At 39.5% G+C, this 22,122-nt stretch overlaps 2 protein-coding genes across 2 annotated transcripts in view; one reads left to right on the forward strand and one right to left on the reverse strand.

The window, feature by feature from the left end:
• Nucleotides 1-56: 56 nt before the first annotated feature.
• Nucleotides 57-4,388, reverse strand: ccdc80l2 (coiled-coil domain containing 80 like 2). Its single transcript, XM_057360041.1, has 7 exons — nucleotides 2,834-4,388; nucleotides 2,609-2,765; nucleotides 1,857-1,990; nucleotides 1,581-1,729; nucleotides 976-1,079; nucleotides 758-838; nucleotides 57-652 (listed from the first exon to the last, which is right to left on the reverse strand). The coding sequence occupies exons 1-7, from the start codon at nucleotides 3,992-3,994 to the stop codon at nucleotides 333-335; spliced, it is 2,106 nt and encodes a 701-aa protein (XP_057216024.1). The 5' UTR covers nucleotides 3,995-4,388; the 3' UTR covers nucleotides 57-332.
• A 1,606-nt stretch (nucleotides 4,389-5,994) lies between these two features.
• nnt (nicotinamide nucleotide transhydrogenase) overlaps nucleotides 5,995-22,122 on the forward strand; it is a 34,608-nt gene continuing 18,480 nt past the window's right edge. The window contains exons 1-14 of the mRNA XM_057360579.1: nucleotides 5,995-6,106; nucleotides 7,514-7,710; nucleotides 10,894-11,123; nucleotides 11,214-11,431; nucleotides 11,686-11,773; nucleotides 11,944-12,032; nucleotides 13,292-13,479; nucleotides 14,282-14,415; nucleotides 15,222-15,413; nucleotides 16,067-16,220; nucleotides 17,242-17,403; nucleotides 19,762-19,872; nucleotides 21,570-21,715; nucleotides 21,895-22,090. Coding sequence (XP_057216562.1) covers nucleotides 7,557-7,710; nucleotides 10,894-11,123; nucleotides 11,214-11,431; nucleotides 11,686-11,773; nucleotides 11,944-12,032; nucleotides 13,292-13,479; nucleotides 14,282-14,415; nucleotides 15,222-15,413; nucleotides 16,067-16,220; nucleotides 17,242-17,403; nucleotides 19,762-19,872; nucleotides 21,570-21,715; nucleotides 21,895-22,090 — 2,062 coding nt within the window. The 5' untranslated portion in view covers nucleotides 5,995-6,106; nucleotides 7,514-7,556. The remainder of the gene's footprint in view (nucleotides 6,107-7,513; nucleotides 7,711-10,893; nucleotides 11,124-11,213; nucleotides 11,432-11,685; nucleotides 11,774-11,943; nucleotides 12,033-13,291; nucleotides 13,480-14,281; nucleotides 14,416-15,221; nucleotides 15,414-16,066; nucleotides 16,221-17,241; nucleotides 17,404-19,761; nucleotides 19,873-21,569; nucleotides 21,716-21,894; nucleotides 22,091-22,122) is intronic.

The following is a 22,122-nucleotide window of genomic DNA, read 5'->3' on the forward strand; positions in this document are numbered from 1 at the left end:
TTAAATTTTAATAGCTATTAAATATTTTTATAAACTTTAATTTGTCTGTTGTTGACATAACTCACAAATCAAACATTTTCTCCGGCTTATAAAAATAGGTTTTTATTAAAAAAAGGCTTAAAGCATCGCAGTAGCATGTGCACCAGCAGGTGCAGGGAAGTGACATTTTCCAGGAGATGAAATTTATCTTAACGCAGCAGCAGCATAAAGATAACTCTATGAATTCCATACAACCAAGTGAACTTTTGCATCACATGTTATAAGGATAACAATGTACAAACCATGCTGTGTTCATTATATTCATTTCCAATGTCTTTGTCATGTTGGTTTGTTTACTTTCTGTTCTCATGTCTGTGGTACAAATAGCTGTCCTCTGTGTCTTCTGTGTATCCCGGGTACCTAGCGGTGTTCTCATCGGGACAGTGAATTCTCAGAGTTTCCTGGAGTTTCTGTTCCTGTTGACGTAATTCCATAGAGTCCACGAGGTCGTAGATACTCGCCAGGGACCACATTGGAGATGGAAACCAGGCTTTTACATCTCCGTCCTTACCCACCACCAGCATACTGAAGTAATCCCTGTTTATCTTCATCTGATTTCTTATATTCTCCACTAAATCCGGTGAGAGCGTCTCTTTTTCAGGTTGGCTTTTCCCTGTAAGGTTAAGAGAAATGATTGTTTCTTATTCTCAGTTTTTAAAGCTTTGTGTTAACTGTAGGAAATGAAGAGGAGAGGTTTTGGAATCTGAATGAATCTCACCATTCAATGGAAAAAACTCTGCTGTTCCCGAAGCTGTCGATCCAACACCGACTAGTTTCAGCAAGGCAAAATGACGGATACCTGTCCACGTGGATTACGTTTTAAATAAGGTTTACAATGCAGGTTTGAAAACAAATGAATTGATCATTGTTTAATGCATTTGTTTTTAAAGAAAGGAACTCCACAGAACAAAATAAGAAAGAAAATGTGATGCATACCCATTGGACATTCCTGTCCATTAAATGCTTGAAGCTGCTGATGGAGGGAATAGTCATCTACAGTGGGTGCTGAAATAATCAGAAGTCTTCGTTTTGATATAAACCTATCACATGAGAAAAGACAATCATTTAGAGAGTTGTTTAAAGGGATAGTTCACCCAAAAACAGAGTTGTTCCAAATCTGTATAAATTCCTTTGTTCTGATGAAACAAGGAACACAGAGAAAGATATTTGGAAGAATGCTTATTACCAAACAGTTACCATAAACCAAAACAGTTAAAAACCATAGTAAGAACAATTACTTGATCATCTTTTTGTTCTGTTGAACACAAACCAAGTTATTTTGAATAGTGTTGGACAGCAAACAGTTCTGGGGCACTTCTGACAACCATTATAATTTTTCTATTTTCTATGCTAGCCAATGGTGGCCAAGTATGGTTTGGTTACAAGCATTTGTCCAAATATCTTTCTCTGTGTCAACCAAACAAATTCATGCTGGTGTGGAACAACTATGTTAGTAATTCATGACAGAATTTTCATTTTTAGGTGAACTATCCATTTAACTTCAATTCAAGCTCTAGTCGACACACAGTGTTTATAAGTACCTCAACAGCGAGTTCTCCTGGTTATTTGTTTCAGCTCCAGAACAAGGGGACGTTTTCTCATCCTGCTTTTCAGACTGACGTGAAGGAAAGCTGTCAATGACGTTCAGCAAAACAGAAGGAGCTGTTTGCTTGTTGAAAACCCTGTTAAGCTAGAATGAAAAGAAGAATCGCAGTGGTATTCAATCAAAGTCAATAAGGATGAGAAAATGTAAAGTGTACTGTTTATTGTACACCTCGTTATGCAATGTATATCGCTTTGGATAAAAGGGTTCTTACATTAGGCCTCACGTCATAATCAGTCAACACCATTGAGAAGTTTTTGGAGTCGAGCCCATATTCTCTTCGGATCTCACCGATTAATGCTGGATTTCTGAATTTGTCCGGCAGTGATGTTTGAGGAGGCTCTGTATCTGTTTCAAACAGAGCATCACGTACAGTGTTGGGTGTAACTACTAAGTAATAAGTTGCTGTAGTTTAATTACTTTTCCCTTGAAAAAGTAAAGTAAGGGATTACTCTTATTTTCTCTGTAATTCAATTACAGTTACTTCTGATGTAATTGAACTAAATACTGTGTAATATATTCAATAGTGGAAACGACATCAAAATTGTAAGTCTAACTTTAAAATGTATGCTTTAATGTATCCTTCTTACATTTGTAAACTTTGGTCAGAAGAATAATTTATGTAGTCATTTATTATTTATTTGAATGAAGTAAAAAAGCCATTTCATGTCTATCCTTGAATACATTCTAATCAAGGTTGATGTAGTATATAGAAAGTAATTAGTAATAAGTAATTAAATCCTTTTTGGAGAGAGTCGTTTGTACAGTAATCTAATTACACTGTTGAATATGTAATTAGTAACTAGTAATTCATTACTTTTTCAGAGTAACTTACCCAACACGATCACGTACATTTTAGATTTCAGACAAAAAATTCCGTTCATGCTTCATAAATGCATAAGCTATCCGAACATTTATTGTAAAAGGTTTTCAAAATTGCTATGTGAAATATTTGATTGGTTTTACCTTGTTGGTAGTGTTGAATATGCAGTGTAGGGTTACGTTCTGAACCCAGAATTGAGAGAACGGACACCTTTCTCAAGGAAAAGTCACAGCTATGTAGCTCATTATCATCTCTCTGTTTGACATACTGACTTGAGCCATCACTTGGGGAGGATATTATCTGTGCGAAAAACACAAACATTTTAAAAGAGAGCTTCAGATTTGTCATTCTTAATAACTTGCACTTACAAGAAGTCTTCTTCGTCCTTTAAGGTTTTGCATGAATTCTTTAAGAGCTGCCTTTTCTTTATGATCTGCTTCTCGTTGGGATTTTCTCCTCCCTCCTTTCCCTTTTTTCTTCTTGCCGTCCTTTTCTTTGCCTTTCTTTTTAGAGTTTGAATGGTCAACGGTTTGTTCTCCATTGATCTCTTCATTGACAGTGTCAAAATCAGATTTCGCACCAGTTCGCTCTTTTTCTGCCTCAGAGTCTTGTTTTTTCACTTCTGTCATTGCTTCTTTGTGTCTATCATTGTCTGCAGTTTTCCGTTGTTCATCGTGGTTCGGCTTCTTGTTTTCACTAGATCCAGATTTTGAACTTGGTTTTATTGATGTTTTACGGATAACGAAACGTGAACGTCCACTCAAAATATCTTGGACTTTGTTTCTCAAAGTTTCCTTTTTATCTAAAGGTTTCTTATGTGTGGGGAAGATGGACGTGCTGTTTCCTCGCTTCTTTGGTCTGAAGATTCTTCGTTTGGTGGAACCCTGTTTCTTTACCACCACCCTCTTCTTTGTGATCTTGCATTTAATCGGTGATCTCTTCCTGGCAACCTTTTCCAATTTGCGCACAGGCAATTGATCGACGACTTCAAGGATAGCCTCAACTCGTACTGGGTAAGGAAACCTCTCACTGACTCTCATGTTCTTTTTCAGAATCAGCATGGAGAAAGTCTGTTCCTCCAGCTCCAGGTAATGAAGAAATGTGGTCGCCATTTCAGAGTCCATGGATTCCACAGTTGCTTCTCCTCGTAAGGAAGAGCGCTGGATTTTGCCCTCCATCATGGCATTCTGAATAATAGTGACGATTAGAGTGTCTCTCTCTGCCAGTCGACAGTTCAGACCCTCAGACTCCTGGATCTGTTTTTCCATCATACGCAGATAGTTGTCGCTGTACGATGGTGCAGTGATCACCCACAGGCGATGTTTCCCTGCAAAATTGGCTAAAAAGTCCGATTCAGACGGCACGCTGGATTCCCTCTCACGGTTCCCAACCGACCCTGTGTCCTGCTTGGGAGTTACAGATTCATCTTTATTCTTCACTTGGTGCTTTTTCTTGCCTGATTTTGCAGATAGTGCAAGATTGTTATTCCACAGTGCCAACAGGAGCAGGATTATCCATAGACGACGCATATTGAGAGAGTGAGGAGGCAGAAGGAGAAATGCAAGCTTCTGGTTCACATTAAAGTGAGCATGCAGGCATGCAGAACGACTTCTTGCACCTCGCAACACCGTGTGTGTGTGTGGTGGCTGAGCTTCTTCAGGGAAAGAATGAAACACCACCCTCTCCAAACTTCAGATGTGAGAGTTTAATGTCACGTGATCTCGGTTGTCAACATCATTTTTGTTTAAGACATTTCCTAACTGGATACTAGTTATGCCTTGCAAACCAAATGTCTATCAAATCTAAATATATATTATACTGTATATTCGTTTTTATTGTATTTTCTTATGTCATGAACATTTTACATGGTTCACATTGTTTTACATTGTTGTTCTATGCAGACCATCCGTGCAGCTGCAAAACAGACATCAAAACTATGATGATTAGGACCAGAACTCCAATAATCACACTATATTTTTGCTGGAAGCAAGTAACAGAATAAACATGGGTGTATTTTCAAGCCTTTTTCTTGCCTTTGCAGCATTTCAGACATGAAACTACACGTTTGTTTCTAGTTCCAGGCACTACTATATTCTTGACCTGCACAGATGTTATCAGCTAGGGAGTGTGAAAAGCTAAAAACTAGAAGATGTGTAGAAAGTGTAGTGTGCAAAATGGCATTGCTTCGGGTCACGAAATGTGACAAGAAACAGCAAAGAAATTGTGATCAGCAATGCAAACTGCTGCAGTGTCAAAACTACTTAAATACCAAAAACATGATTTATTGTGTAAAACAAAAACATTGCTTCCAGGCGTAAGAAGAACAGCGAGAAGAGGCTGTAACAGTTAGGATAGCTAATGGTTAACAGCCCCAGTATACAGACATTCCACAAGTGGATTTAGTTGAAAGGAAACACATGAGAGACGAGAGGAAATTTCAGCGAAACACAGCATATCCATTGCTTACAGAGCATATATGGATTAATACAAAAGCTATTAACAAACATCATTACTGTATGAATGAATGCATTCATTGAATCTATTATGATACATTCAATTGAAATCTATGGTTGCAGAATAGATACAAAGTGACTGAAAATTATTTACACATTTTAGCGATTCAACTTTCATTTGAAATAGTTTAATATGACTGGCATTGAATACCATAGGTTCCACTCACTACACAACTGTTTTCTCATTCTTGTAAGTCCCTTTAAAAAGATGTCTGGTAAATGTAAATGAGTCTGTTATGATCATGGGGACAATGACACCAAACCATTTTGTAAGCCAAAGAAACTTTATTCTAATACAGATAGAAGGCAATTAAACTTAAGTAAAAAACGGTTCACTTTGATGTCTTTATAGCACTAAAGTACGCTTTGAAAAAACAATGTAAAACATGATTGATGAACACCACAGGGCAGTTCATAAGGGGGCAAGGGGCTTCTTTTACTGGTCTGTTCTAATTCTTTACACCAGTAGGTTTTTGTAAAATTGTATCTTTGTCCACTGCCTCCCCCTGCTGGTTATGTGTAGATCACACAACTCATAATATACTTCAAACACCCTTCACAGATTTTGGTTAAATAAGGATGTTTCATTTTTTTTCAACTTAAAAACAGCATATTTATTAAAAAACTATTATTTTATTCGAACATTTTTATTTCATTTCCTAAGCAGTTTGAAGTGAAATTGTTCAGATCAGATGGACTCTTAATATTTATCATAGTTACCATTAACAGCAATTTAACTGTGGTAACTTGGTTTTAGCTACTACTGTCACCATAAACGAAGGAATGAATAAAGAGTCTAAAAGCTTTTACAACCTTTTTAAAGTTAACATTCAAGTATCCAATCCATTCTAGAATGTTTTTGGACGCAATATTGGTTACCAAGGTACACATTTTAAGCGCCAAGCAACAGCAACGCAACTCTAGTAGTATAATATCACAGCAACAAGCAATGTTCAATGTCAATGTCGTTTGCGGCACATGACTGCGTTGCACGCGTTGATTGACAGTCCGGTAAAACCACAGAAACGGGGCCCACAGAGGTGAACGCGAGTTCTTCCGGGTGGCAGCGGCTTTGAGTTGCGCGTCCCTGCATTGAAAGGTCGCTCATTGATGCTCTGTCTCGACTCGGTGAGAATTTCAATTATTCATTTTTTGTTCTCAGCGACCTTGACGGTAAATCGCAATACACGCATAGGAATATGCATCGCTTTGATCTGTAAATGCAGACGCTTGCCTGCAGTTGTTGCTTTCTGTTTAGCTATCATGCTAATGTGTTATGAAAAGAGGGGAAATGAGCGCTTGTGCCCGCCTTCAGTCTGCTGACCGACCACAGACTTGCATTAATATGGCAAAATAGTCATGCAGATGTATACGTTGTTAAACTACCGTTTAATCAAATCTAATGAATATGATAGACATGATTGTGTCGACTGATGTGAATGAAAACACGTCGGATTGTTTAATAAATACGTGCGGAAATTCTGCATGCCATTGAGATTTTGGATTGAATGACTTTTGCGTTGTCCAATAACAAACTCTAGACACGAGAACGAGCACCGTTGTTTTATATATAACCGCGTTTTCCAATGCATATACATATATTTCAAATGTAGTTTATATGGTTTAAGGTAAACGTGTAAATTTAAGTTAGCGGGAGACGTGTAACGTTATATCCTCATGTCTGCTGACGTGGTGCTGGATTTAGATTGTAGTTAGCACTGTAATCCAATAGATTGTGTCTGCACGCGTATAATTAAGCCAGTGATTTAATTGGTTTCCGCCTTCGTGGTCGGAACTGCTTTCCTTTTATGTGTGGGTTGCTTTAAAAAAAGACTACCCAAATATCTCATTCATACTGAGAAAACTGTGGTAAACTGTCTTTAATATTCTCATGAACTTTCTTAAAATCTGAGCGAGTCGGAGCGTGTTTTTGGCACATGGGCCATATGACCTGTATATGATCTGCTGTAAACTGCTACTGTGTGACCTGCCTTGTGTCTGTCTTGCCCCAGTGAGAGTTTATCACTTTCACCTGAGATAGTTCTCAGCTAAACAAATACAGTTGACCTCACATTACACTGTTCGCATGACTGCGTGCCCTTGACTGTTTTACCCCTGTGGATTAATCGTGGGTCTATTTTTATCTATAAAATGACTTGCAAAGTGCCACTGACTTCTTTAAAACCCCCCAAAAGTCCTTTACGTGTGTCATTTAAAAAATACACTCCATAAGAGCTCCATAATCTTATTCAAGTTTTCCCCTAACAGCAAATTCTTAAGAGTTCTCATTCATTTTCTTTCAAATCCAACTTCTCTAGATTTACTTCTACCCGTTTATTCAATGCATATCAAAGGCACGGCGATTTAATATTCTTATAACTTGTTTGAGCTTGTGTTTCTTGAAGTTTGTGTCACCTTGGTGGTAGTTTTGAGGGGGCTGGACAGCTGAGCTGCAGCGACTGGGGCAGTGTGATGCATTGTGGGATAGGTCCACAGGGTCACAGAACTATTTTCCTCTCTCTCCCTCACATGTAGGAGGAGGGTCGTTTCAACTGTACAGCTCCTCCTTGTGTCTCCGATGGCGAGTCTCCTGCGCGTGGTAGCCACCAGCTGTTCTGTCCCCCTGTTCTCCGGGGCGGCGATTGCTAATCTGCCGAATATCCGGACGGTGAAGACGCCATGTCTGCGGTTCTTTAGGACCCATCAAGCTCTCACTCGCCTTGCCAGTCCAGGTAAATGTAATGAATGACATCTGTGACATGATGTTAGTAATGGAGTCGAGTTGTTATGGAATAACAGCATAATGAGGAAATGCAGGACAATAAATACAGATTGCTTACAATGTGCACATTTAAGGTTTTGTGGTACAAATCCAATGGAGGTCATTTTCCCCTCAGTATAGCATATGGTTAATAAATGAATTGATATAAAGACCTCGAGTAGGTTTTACTCTTGCTTATGCGCATAAACATAATTCATCTTGCCACAACAGGTTTTGTTTCACGGTGAGACAAAAGCAAAATAAAGACTCCCCAAATTCTTTCACATGCGTTTTACTACGTTTTTATGTTTAGTGGACGCTTTACTAGTGAACTTACATTTATTTACACTTGTAATTGTACTGTACATTTACTATACATGAGCATTCTCTATATCAAACCAATGACTTTGGCATTTCTAGTGCTTTACTGTACGAGTTTCCATAGCTGCCCATGTTCACAGTGACTCCCAAGGTCATTGCGTCTGGTGACCAGTTCCCTCCCCCTGTTTGTCCCGCCTCTGTTACCTGCAGTGAAAGTCTGAGGATATGAGTTGTGCATTGTGTAGCCTGTCTGGATACGACAAACGTGTGTTAGAGAGCAGCCATTAATGGCAGACGTTACTTTAAGAGGGGGAAGAATGGGAATGACAGCTGGGGTGGGTTATTTCTGGCACTGTATCAGTTGAGGTAGAGAGCAGGACTGTGGTACGGCTCGTGTGGGAAAGTCACATGACCACGACTACTGTGACCGTTTCTGTTCAGTCTGATTATATGAAGTATGCCATGCGTTGTATTGAAGTGTAATTTTATCTGGGGGGGGCTAAAGATGTATCATTACAGAAATGTAATATTTTTTTATCGTAGAACTATGTCAGTTTAATCTTATTAGTTGAGCTTCAACGTGTGACCTGTGTCAACTAGGGATGTAACGATTCACCGTGAGCCGGTTGAAAATCGGTTATAATGAGTGACGATTCAAATCGGTTGAGGTGTGAACTGAATCGCATTACATTTTTTGAACAGCAGGGGCCGCTATTTTCACTGCAAATCTAAACGTGGACATGCTGATATTTCTTAAATGCAAAAAAATCCAAGAAAAGCTGAGACAGTATTAGTTTGTTTATATTAAAGAGACTTTTTCTATTATTAATTTGTTATAAAATTGCAGTATAGTTTTGTTATTTGAAATAAAACATTATTTAATTATACAAAGAAACGTGAAGCATTTAAGAAATATTGCAAGGGAAGTTGTTCATTTCTAATTTGTTTCAACTCATTTTGTAAAAATAAATCGTGAGTAAATCGTGAATAAATCGCATTGTGAGATCAGAATCGTGACTCGCATCGCATCGTGAACTGAGTGAATCGTTACATCCCTAGTGTCAACGTTTCATTTTTTTTATTGTGCTTTTACTTTTTAAGAAGTTATCGTTTAGGTTTAGCTTTCTAAATACCTTTCTTACTGTTATGTTAAAATTAAGTTGGGCTGATTTAATTATAATAAAAAACATAAAAAAACAGATTAAGTTCAATAAAACTTAAGGTCCAGTATATGAAATTTAGTGGCTTCTAGTGGTGAGGTTGTAAATTGCAACCAATGGCTCACTCCACCCCCTCCCTTTCTGAGCTCTACGGTGGCTGACACAGGACTAAGATGTCATCACGCTTTCGCTTCTTTTCCAAAGGAGAGAACATATTTCCAAAACGTAAATACGAAGTTTGACCTTTTAAGGATACTGTAGAAACAACATGGTGAATGTAAGGGGACCTGCGGTGTACTGTATGTAGATAGAAATAGTAGTGATGCACTGATATGTAAATTTTGGCCGATAACCGATAATTCTCTAAAATTGGAAACCGATATACAGTATCTAAATATTAATATAGAATTCCCTAAGACTGAAACAAAAGGCAAAAAGTGGACAACTGCTTTTATTTGAAAACATTCACTGCAGAAAACAAGGTAACCGTCAGTTCTTTTTTCCCCCTGAAGCCTACTTTACACTAGTTAACGATTCTTTAACCTATTTATTTAATAAACAAATTAAAGATTTTCTTCTAGCGTAATCCAGAAAAATGTTCTTAATAGCCACATGTCTAACAGGTCTCAAGACAGAAAGCATTCAGACAGCAGTCTGATCCAACAATATGCTTTTGTTCCTATCATTTACACATCTACACACTGTACCTACATCAACAATGTTTTGCTAATAGCAGTATGTTTATTATCACGACAGAAAGACAGTGCTGTACTGTATTTTAACTGTGAGTAGCGTGCAGCTGAAGAAGTTTAACAGTGAGGAAATGATTTATCGGCTATAATATATCGGCCTAAATTGGATTATCGGCTGATATAAATGATTGTGCATCCCTAAGAAATAGCTCATTATAAGATAATAAAAACATAATGCTTCATTATGTAAGGTCTGAAGGCACTGTTATGTATATTATATCGCATTTCTGTCAATAGGTCCTCCAAAATTTTTTTACACACAGCACCTTTAAATGATAGATCTGTACCAATTATGTAAATAAAACAAATGTTGGTGGAAATTGTCCGTTTTTTGGAAACAAATCTGTTTGAATTTCTGTTTACTTTTTAAAAGTTTTTTTTAAAGTATCGTAAAACCGCCACGATAGTGAACGCAGTGTCGTGCATCATACCGAATCCTAAGCACACGAGTGTGTCAAGGCACTTCAAAATTTGTACTGACTTTTTCCTCTGAAAATAAACCAAGTTAACTTCACCACTCGAGATGAAATGAAGCTGTGCATGAAAATTCATTTTGATTTGTTTATCCACTAATGCCAAAACTCTGAAAATATGACCGTGGAATTGGAGCTGTTGCAAAGTCGCAAGGTCGGCCTTACTGTAGACATGTACGCAGCTGTAAAATCAAACCTTTCTTGAACTCTATAAAATCTTTTTATGACCTCCCTTTCATCTCAAAGGTCTCAGAGTTTAGTCTTCTGTCAACTGGCTTTTGAACGGCACAGATTATAAATGACTTCCAGTGATTGAATCCCTGTGTGTTTCAAAACATGCAGTCTGAGTAGGGTCAGATATGACTTTTGGAAGAATATTTTAGTCAGCGATCTGAAGTTCTAAATGGTTTGTCACACAAATAGTTTCCGTCATATTTTGTTCATGCAGGAATTCCATACAAACAGCTGACTGTTGGCGTTCCCAAGGAGATCTTTCAGAATGAACGTCGAGTCGCCCTCTCTCCCGCTGGAGTGGAAGCTCTCACCAAACAGGGCTTCAATGTGGTGGTGGAGACGGGCGCTGGAGAATCCGCCAAGTTCTCCGATGACATGTACACAAAAGCCGGAGCCACCATCAAGGACATCAAAGATGTCTTTGCTTCTGATGTTCTGGTTAAGGTACTTTGAGACTCCTGTAATGTTTTTCTTGCTCTGTTGAGATCAACATCATGTTTATCAATAGCCATGCTGTCTACCCGTTGGTCATAGGTGCGAGCCCCCATGTTAAACTCGGCTTCAGGAGTCCACGAGGCTGATCTCATGAGCGACGGAGCGACTCTTGTCAGCTTCATCTATCCCGCTCAGAACCCGGAGCTGATGGACCTGCTCTCCCGACGCAAAACCACCATCTTGGCCATGGACCAGGTGCCTCGTGTCACGATCGCTCAGGGTTTCGACGCCCTCAGCTCCATGGCTAATATTGCTGGGTCAGTCCTTCTAATGGAACATTTTTTTTTAGAGGCATTCCTTGTTTTGAGGCATACGTTTAGTAACTTTAGGAATTACTTATGAAAGACATCGTTTATTTTCGGTCCCATGTGACTTATCCCAAACGAACGGTTCAACTTTTTGGGGCCGGAAAGTCTCGGTTAGCGCCAACAAACGGGATGTTTGTGGTAAACTTGAAGTGTCTTGATTTCATCAGCGCCCGTGACTGATGTGCTTCTGTTTCTCTTGGCAGCTACAAAGCCGTGGTTTTGGCGGCCAACAATTTTGGCCGCTTTTTCACCGGTCAGATCACAGCCGCAGGGAAAGTTCCCCCTGCTAAGGTGCGTTGGCACGAGTGTGCATGCCCTGCGTGCTTTATTTGAGTTTGCTTGATTCATTGCTGTCCACTTTTCACATTAGCTCTTAGAAGCACTGTTGATACTTTCCCCCGTTTTTTTCCCGTGTGTCTCATTTTCATGTTTGATTTTAAACGGGCTGTTCTTATTGGCAGGTGTTGATCATTGGAGGTGGAGTGGCTGGGTTGGCCGCCGCTGGCAGTGCTCGTGCTATGGGTGCTATTGTCAGGGGGTTTGACACCAGGTATGGTAAAGAATAACACTTTCACTTTTTTCCAATATTAAAAAATATATAGAAAAAATATAAGCTCCAATATTTACACAGTGGTATTTTTTAAAATATTTAATATTAATTAAATATTAATATTTCCCCCAAATTCTCTAATTTGTCTTTGTTCCTTCTGAAACTGTTAGGGCATTCTGAAAAACTTATCCTAGGCTGTTTGTCTTATTTGCGCAACATTTGGCATGTATCGTCTTGGTTATTGTTTGGCACATCTGTGGCAATACTTTTATTGGGCGTTTCCCATTATGAATAATTCACCTGATTCTGTGACCGCCGTGAACAAACGTGGTACACATAGGTACCAGAACAATCTAATTCCACATTGCAAATGTAAACAGCTTATGATGCTACGAGCTCAGTGCTAATCAAAAATCACAAAATTGTGCAATTGTGTGATTAAGGAAGTTGTACCACCAAAACCACTTTCCATTGCATCCACATGATCTGTTCAAATTTGGCAATTGTGGAAATCTTGCTATTTTACAATCTGCTTGATCTCCACAATTGCCGCTTGTGGCTGTTTTATCATCATTTTGAAATGATTTGTTCCATTCTAAAAGATGTTCTCTTGTTTTATTTTCCATGTTCGTCAATATCTATAAATTTGAGCTGTGAGTCATCGCTCCTCCCTAGTTTGTATTAACAGCGATTTTATTGTATGCAGTCTTTGGTACTTCGCTGTACCAAAAACAAGAGCGCATACACAGTACGCAATAAATATTTCTTATTTTAAAGGCAAGCTTTGTGTGTTTCCCTTCCTGAGCTTGAAAAAACAACAAGACTGGTTCGCTGGTTCCACAAGTTATTAGCTTCAGTTCCACCATGCTTCCACCAGGAGGCAGTGTTGCATAAGTCATGAACGAGAACATCCATATATATTAGATCAAGGTTGTCCAGATGTTCTCTCATTCTGATTTTAAAGTTCCCATCATGCAATACATTTAAAGCACTCCGACACAATATATGAGCATTTAGTGCATTGCTTAATTCCAGTTGGAATATTTTTGTATATTGACCTCTAAACTGCAGAGTCTCTCACCGTGAACATGCATTTAGGTGTCTTATGCGTGCGTTATTATTTTAGTTCACATAATTCCAATCAATGTTTACGTTTATGTCAAGGCCCTGATCACACTGTCAGGAGTTGTTCTGCAATAATGACCGTCTGAATGCACACTATCCCTTACATAAACATCTGCATCTTTCTCTTTCTCCAGAGCGGCAGCATTGGAGCAGTTTAAGTCCCTGGGCGCTGAGCCCCTGGAGGTGACCATGAAGGAGTCTGGGGAAGGCCAGGGTGGCTATGCTAAGGAGATGTCTAAGGAGTTCATTGAAGAGGAGATGAAGCTGTTTGGCAGACAGTGTTTGGATGTTGACATCATAATCAGCACTGCGCTTATTCCCGGTACGCATACCTGAAAAATCTCGTCTTCCCCTTTTCCCATCAGATGACGTCTTTTGCCATGGCAAGTTGGGCCTCGTGTGTTAAAAAGGATGAAAAAGGCTATGGTCAAAGACGCAAACCTACATTCTGTTATGTTGTCAGTGTAACAGTGGACTTTCTGTTATCTCGAGATTGTTCCATGCAACTTGTATAGCTAAATACGTAAGTGTAATTAGAAATTTAACAGCTCTGTGGCTACAGATGTGCTTCGTGTTTATTTGAAGCATGTTTTGTCCCGATCTCCCTGACTAAAAGCTATTAAAAGTCAGTCTTGTGTCCATAACAGGGAATGTTTACAAAGTCGCAAAGTTTCCTCCGTGTCAGAACACTTGCTTTGGGTCGCTGTGTGCTTTGGGTTGGCAGAGAGCTGGTTTTCCGCTCTTGATGCTTGTTCAGTACCGTTGGCACTCGAGAACTTTGTTCCTGTGCTCTCGCACACTCATGGTATCGCTCCAGTGTTCATTTGATTCCGTCCCTGAAGCTACTATGGAGCCACCGGTGGGACTTTTCGCACGATACAGGTTTACGCTTGCCCCGCATACCTGGCGCTTTTTATCACGCTAGCTTTGGCGAAACACATGCGATCTGTTCCATTTTAATCGGAGTTGCATTTTTTGTTTATTTGTTTTAAAACCAAAATACCGCAAAGCAGCTTATCGGCGTATTAGGTTGCACGGATAAAGGCACATCAGAGAAGGCTTGTTATATGCGTATCGGTGGGGTTTTGGTTTACCAGTCTCACTGTGCTGAAATCATTATGCAGGTCGGAAGGCCCCTGTGCTGATTACTAAGGAAATGGTGGAGACCATGAAGGACGGTTCAGTGGTGGTGGACCTGGCAGCAGAAGCTGGGGGCAACATCGAGACCACAGTTCCTGGAGAACTCGCAGTTCACAAAGTGAGTATGCTCAGGTTTGCATAAGTGTCTTTTTCTTTTTTTGGCAGGAAGGTAAAGATAAGTTTGCTCAGTTTGATACCAGACGCAGTTATGCGGTTAAGTTTCAGTGAAGCACATGCCCAGGTTCTTCATCCTAAAATCTAAGAGAAAACAATTATAGTTTTTTGCTAAAGGACAGAGCTTTTTTATGTACATTATATTTCATTGACATCTCATGACAACATTTTCATAAACATTTTGCACATTTGAACATTTATGCTTGCAATAAAGGACTAGTTCACCCCAAAATGCAAATTCTTTCATTATTTAATCACCCTCATGTAATTTAAGCCTGTATGACTTTCTTTCGTCTGCAAACACAAAAGGAGATATTTTGAAGAATGTTGGTAACAGAAAACCATTGGTCCCCATTGACTTGCATCGGTTTTGTGCCCATACAATAGAAGCGAATGGGGACCTACGGTTTTTGTTAGCAACATTCTTCATAATATCTTCTTTTGTGTTTTGCAGAAGAAAGAAAGCTATACAGGTGACAAAATGACAAGAGGGTGAGTAAATGATGACTGAATTTTTATTGTGGGGGGAACGATCACTTAAAAATGACAGAAATTCTAAATGGGCTTAAAATAGAATTTTCATATAATTTTAGTTTTTTTTCGTCAGATTCTTTCCACTTATTAACTTGAGGACTATTTTACTTTTTTATAAGCAGAATCATATGTCTTCTTTTCTTTCTTTATGGAGTCACATATTTGTTTGACTTATTTCACAAGATGTTTTATAATTGCTGTATTTCCGTTCTACAGGGTGTTATTCACGTCGGCTACAGTGATCTTCCCAGTCGTCTGCCAACTCAGGCCAGCACATTGTACTCCAACAACATCACCAAACTCATCCGTGCCATCAGCCCAGACAAGGAAACCTTTACCTTTGATGTCAAAGAGAATTTCGACTATGGGACAATGGACCATGTTATTCGCGGTTCAATAGTTATGCAGGTAAACTTCTTATTTAATATCTACACACACACACAATAGAATCAATTTTTCTTTCAATATTACAGATCACCTCCAGTACACTACGTTTAAAGATAAAAACACTAGTGTCCCCAATCAGATTTCCTTTGTATTCAATTGACGGCAAAAACAGATGTCAGACCAACAGTCCCACCCCAAACTCATTTCATTGCTTGAGACAGTGTTGCTAAATGAATTGATAGTAATGCTTAGCGATAGACTTATGGCTGTCACAAAACATATGATTAATTGTGAAATAATGATTATACGTTTATAGACAGTCCTAAAACAAGTGATTGTATAAAGAAACATTATGATTTTCATGTTTATTTAAATGGTAATTAGGATTAAATTAGCTTTCATTTGAAACATTTTTATTGATATTCATAAATCGTCATACAGGAGCATCTAAAAGTTAAGGTCTTTGCTGAGTCATTTGCCCTCAAGTCATTTGCTAAATTTATGTTCTCGGTGTATTAGATTGAGATAAAAGAGAGCGTTTTACTATTGCAAGGTCATTTTTTTTAACTACCAAAGGATGTGAGCAATTTTAAATTGATGACTCAATATCTCTCCTGCAGTTGAGTTGGTGTTTAAATCCTGGCTCTCATTTTCTCTGTATTGTATGTCTGCAGGACGGGAAAGTGCTCTTCCCTCCACCACAGCCCAAGAACATCCCCGTGGCCGCACCGCCAAAACCAAAGTCCGTCCAAGAGCTGGAGAAAGAAAGGGCTGCTGCCATCTCGCCCTTCAGAGCCACTCTCAACACGGCTGGAGCTTACACCGGAGGTAAATCGCATTTCCAGCTGCCCTCCCTGCCTTCCTGTTCCCCCGGATCTCTCCGGGTCCCCCCGGGGTAATATGAAAGCGTCTCCTTGTGTTTTAAGAGGAAGAGCCTGCTGTGTTGGTGGTCTCTGACATTGAACTATGCTAATGAAGCTATCATGTTTGCTAAAAAACGACCCATTTTTATTCAATCTTTGAGATGATTTACTTCTTTCGCACACCGATGCTCCGAATTCTCAAAAAATGGCAGCTGTCCTGTTTGGCACTCGCTCCCGAGATGTGATTAGTCTCAAAGCCCCGCTAAACAAAACTCCCCACAAATGCATTCTATTGGTTGCAGGCGGCCCGAGAAGCGCTTGTGTGAGGAAAGGCAACCCTGGCTTCACATCAAAGCGCTCGCTCAGACAAGCCTCATACGAGTCACGAGTAAATAAACACCGGCTGATAAACAAACATGCAAATGAGACCTTCCTGCCGTTTGTTTTGTGTGAGCTCAGGTATGGGGAATCCTGACTTGCTCGGAAAACCGAAATTGCAGGCTTTTGAAGGTGGGATTGGTCACCTAATTGTAGCTCGAGCTGGTTTAATTTCCGCCCCGTCTTGGCCTTCTTCGGCTTCTGAATGCCAGGAAACTACAGCGATGAAGTTGAGGTTATGTTAAAGCTTTCCTCCTGCTGTGAACGTCTGTCACGGTGGGAAGGGTTTTCCTGTGTGGTGGCCATGCAGGGGTACTTGTTAAAGCTTTATGAACAGGGTCATTCTCACCTTTAATATTTAGTGTGTGGTGACTAAATGGATTATTTGGTTAAAATAAAATGTATTGCTTTTGGTAATAATATTTGTTGAGTGTTTTTTTTCCCATTTAACCCAACAGTTTACCTCCCCTACTCTTCTAGTAATTTGATTTATTCCTCAATTTCTTAAACACTCAACTAAATGACTAAAGCGATGACAAAGATGCACATCTGTACCAAAATTGGTTTGTCCTGTCTCTAAAAACGCGTTTCTTCTTGTTTCTCCTCAGGTCTGGGCACCATGATCGGTCTTGGCCTGTGTGCTCCCAACGCTGCTTTCACTCAGATTGTCACAACCTTTGGCCTGGCAGGAATTGTGGGATACCACACAGTGTGGGGCGTCACTCCTGCTCTTCACTCGCCACTTATGTCTGTTACAAATGCCATTTCAGGTACGTTATTTTTAAATAAGCCATCCCTAGTGTTTTAGATTTGTCTTAAGTTTACAATGAAAAACAATTCAATGCAAAGGTCAACCTAAAGGTTACACATTTTTTTCAAAAAGTTTTTAACCAAAGGTTTTCACCACCGATGGATCAGATGTCAAAATATGGTGATTTGAATACAAAGTTTTTTTGTTTGTTTTTTAAACATGATTGTCACATTCATAACAGAACTGTCACATCCATAACGGTCCATATTCCTCATAAATGGGCACATGAAATAAAAAATAACTATTTTGTGGTCTATACAGAGCCATCCCTTCTCCATTTGTTGGGTATTATTGCTTCTGGTTTGTACATTTTAATGCACAGAAATCCGAGACTGTATATTGTGTCCCAAAACGTGCATCCGTCACATCCATAACGCGTGAATTTTTCTCCCTTTTAAAATAGAAAACTCGTGCATAGACTGATATTTTTCTGATGGCTGGGCTCTATCATTTGGGGGTTAGTAAAATATAAACGGATGGTTTAATATATTGCTAATAAATACATTCTCTGAGAATTAATATTTCAAGTTTTGACTGAAAATGTCATAACTCTGCAATTGTCCAAACAAAGTATAGTAGTCTACAGTCATCCTGCGTCTTTCTCTGAGATCCTACTGAACCGGTGTAGTTATTATTAAAACTTAAGGAAAATGTTTGTTGAAATTAGTTAATGTGTTTGTTTACAACTATGTGGCATCTTTGTTCATCTTTGTTAATGTTATTTTTACATATATTAGGAATGTATCCGGCTTTTGAGTGTGAGTTACCCACTTAGATAGTGGCAGAAAATGTCACCTAATTTTGAAGTTTATTTCCTTTTAAGGCAATTATTTTTTCTTCTTCCCACCTTTATTTAGCACCTGTGTGAAGTCAGCCCACCTGTTAAGTTGAGAATTGAGTTCTTCATTAGTCTAGACTTGAAAGTCCAGCGGTCGATGGAACCATCAGCATGGCAGATCGAGGATGCTTCTGTGCTTCGTTAAACTTTTATTCATTTCTCTCAGCAGGCCAAGATTTCATTGTTTTTAACAAGTCTTTGGTGGTCCTCATCGGGGTCCTTATGTCGAGAGAGCTGTAAACGTAAGATTGAGTGTCGCGGAATCAACAGAAGCAATTAGGTTTCTACGACCTCCTGCACATTTCCTGCGTATCGTTTATTGGTTTTGCTGAGACGGCCGCTTGCTTTTCGTTTCATTTGTGTATGAGGTGTTAAGCTAACGTATTTGACACTTATTGAGCTGTTTCAAAGGGCTGGAAATGGGAGCGAGTCATGGAGTTGGCTCATTACTGTGCCAGACGTAATGAAGCTTGCACCAAAGTGTCCGAGACATTAAGCCTGATGTGGTATTTGTCACGCTCATTGAAAGAACATTTCCAAGAGTAAGGTTACTTTTGATTTCTTACTCCAGGTGGAGTAGCGTTTCGCTCTGGCTCTTTAATCTACCTGAAACTAGTGAATCAGAATGAGCCACTGTCTCCACGTCTCTTGATATGAGCGTTGAACATTGTCTCATCCAAGGATTTAGATGTTTTATGTCCTTTTAGGCGATTATGACTGACCCAGTGATTGTGTCATTGCATAAGGACCCCCTTCTTTCCAAATACCTCACAGCTTTATCCTCTGTGATCATAGACAGTTGGAAACAATACCCAGTCTGGGACTCAAAATCGCAAGAACAGAAATTAATTTGTGGGATTTGTGTAATCTCAGACATCTTTCATTTTCATCCAAGGGTTTTATTTTACAGATATCCAAACCTCTGCACACACGTGTCTGGGCGATGCGTGCCTGTGTCGGTTTACAAATCGTCCGTCTGTGATCAATTGTTACTTCAGAATTACAAAGTGAGAGGAAATGCTTAGCAACAGTTACACACTTCATTGACTTAAAGAGACCAGTAACTAACTAACAGACCCACCTCAAGTTTGGTCAGCGAGTCGGAAGCATTTGAAAGCCATTAGAGAGGTGATGGTTATCAGATTGCCTTTGGGATTTTCATCCCATTTTAATCGTTGATCAAAACGAGTTAAATCTGACTTTTGAGCTCCAAACGCTGTTCCGACAAGGCATGTGGCAAAATAATTGGTAATTTGGAAGTTTATTAGGGGAGGGGAAAATGATTGAAATGACTCAAATTGTCAAATGCCTTGGTTTTCTCGCTTTGCGTCCCTTGCGTTATATTTTTGCGAAACGTGGCAAATTGTCAAGATGTTTTCCCACATGCGTTTTGTTAGTCAACAGTTCCAGCAAGTTATTTTCATTTGTGTGGACAGCCTTTATCTCCAGCGCACTAACAGCGAAGGCATGTGTTCACAGGCTTGACTGCTGTTGGTGGCCTCTCCCTCATGGGTGGCGGATACCTCCCCGGCAACACGGCCGAGACCCTGGCCGTCCTCGCTGCTTTCATCTCCTCTGTCAACATCGCTGGTGAGTGTGCAGAACGTGCAATCCTCCACCTGCCAATAGCGAAAGAAGCGATAAAACGCAATCACAAAAAATTAAAATGAAGTTTATAAAAAGGGATTTTCAAAAGTCTTTTCACCATAAAGTGGTAGTTCACCCGAAAATAAAAATGTTATTCGCCCTCATGTCATTCAAAAGATGTGTATGACTGTTTTTTTTTTGTTGAGAAATGTCTGTGGTTTTGTGTTCCATACAATGGAAGTCAATGGGGGCCAATGTTGTTTGGTTACCGACGTTCATCCAAATATCTTCTCAATTGACACTTGTAAAAGTCAGGCTATTATATATGATTAGAAGTTTATTTAATATTATAGGAAGTTAATCTTTCGTCTGTGGAACACAAAAGATATTTTGAGAAATGGTTTTGTGTTCCGTACAATGGGAATCAAAGGGGGCCAAATGTTGTTTGGTTACCAACGTTCGTCAAAATATCTTCAGTTCACACTTGTAAAAGCCAGGCCATTTTATGTGTTTTATTTTAAATAAGGAGTTAAATAAAGGTTACAAATGCGAGCAGGTGAGTGCTCACAGGATGCCTTGCATCGGGTTCATGAGAAATGCTCCATGTTCCATTTCCAACAGGTGGAATAGGTTAGTCCAGTGGTAGCAGACAAACCTCTCACCTGAAGCAGGAAATGTCAGCGCAGCGGTTTTGCTTCAAAGAGTCATGTCATAAATCATTCCGAGTCCTGCTCGGCTCAAAACCAGGCGAAAGGGTCATTAGAGGAAAAGAGAAAAATGGCTTGGGTAGGTGGCCAAAATGCCATCCTGAATCCAATGACCCCATAATCCATCTGAAGTCCGAGTGCTCAGTCCAGTGGGCCAAAAAATGGCGGTCTTCATGATTTAATGGTAGACCACTAGGCTTTTACAGACAGTTTTGCTCACGATGTACAAAAACAACTTTTAGAGACGTGTTCCAGCACACATTAAGAGTCTGAATTTATATATTTATCTTCTCCGAAAGCAGGTGTTCAGTTTCAGATGGTTTTTGTTATTTCCATTTCTTACACACAGCTTCATCCCACCGTCCCATTACCCGTAAACCTTTAGGAGTTGGAAATATGGACATTCTGCACGCTTTTTCATTTCCTCTTTTTATTGTTACAAGTGCGTACAGGGAAAAACCAACAATTGCTCTCTCCAATTTAATTTCAGTAAAAGACAAGGAATTTACGGTGAACCTGCTCCATTAATGACAGGAATGAAAACATATTTTATTCTTTGGCCCCGGCCGTAATGTCTGGATATCGTTCTGGTTTAATTTTGGGAAAACGGAACATTCTTTCTAATGCTGTATACGTTTTGTTTGACGGCCTGAGTGCTTTTACTTTTGACTGAAAATATTTGAGTCCTCCGAGGTACGGGTCACTAAGGTTGGAACGTAACTGGATATCCGTCTGAGTTTCAAATGAAAAGCTTTGGTTTGGTAATCGTCCTAGTAAGTTGCTTTGGTAGGATGGAGTAAGCCAGGAAAATGAAAGTAAATGTACACATGGCACTTTACAAATACTCGACTAATGAACAGCAGATGACCGACTCTCCTCATTAATCACCACATCATTTAGTGACTCATCAAAAACGAGTTTTTTGTCATGGGCGTCTTAAATTAACAATAACATTTTTGTTTAATGGTTCTTTCTACCTGTTTGTTTCATCAGGTGGTTTTTTGGTCACTAAGAAGATGTTGGACATGTTCAAGCGCTCCACTGATCCTCCAGAGTACAACTACTTGTATCTTCTGCCTGCTGGTCTGTTTGTTGGAGGTTATGGGGTGGCTCTTCAGAGCGGGTATAACATAGAGCAGGTAAGAGCGCATCACTTATATATTGTTAATTAAAATTCAAACATAAATTCAACTTTGGTACTTCAGTTTGGAGTTGGTTTAAGTACTAACTAAGTTTACTTGGTACAATTATGTTTTTAGGAGAATTGGATTCTGGAGAATGTGTCACTTTGTGTAAATCTTGTTGTTCTTGTGTGCAGATGATGTACTTGGGATCTGGGTTGTGCTGCGTGGGAGCTCTGGGGGGTCTTTCCAACCAGTCCACTTCCCGTCTTGGTAATGCACTGGGCATGATCGGAGTGGCTGGTGGCATCGCTGCCACATTTGGAGTGTTAAAACCTTCTCCTGAGCTCATGGCACAGATGACTGGTGCCATGGCGGTGGGTGGCACTGCCGGTAAGTGTGTGTGCGTTTTTGTGTCTTTCTTC

This window comes from Triplophysa rosa, linkage group LG19 (assembly GCF_024868665.1).
Source record: "Triplophysa rosa linkage group LG19, Trosa_1v2, whole genome shotgun sequence".
Lineage (NCBI taxonomy): Eukaryota > Metazoa > Chordata > Actinopteri > Cypriniformes > Nemacheilidae > Triplophysa > Triplophysa rosa.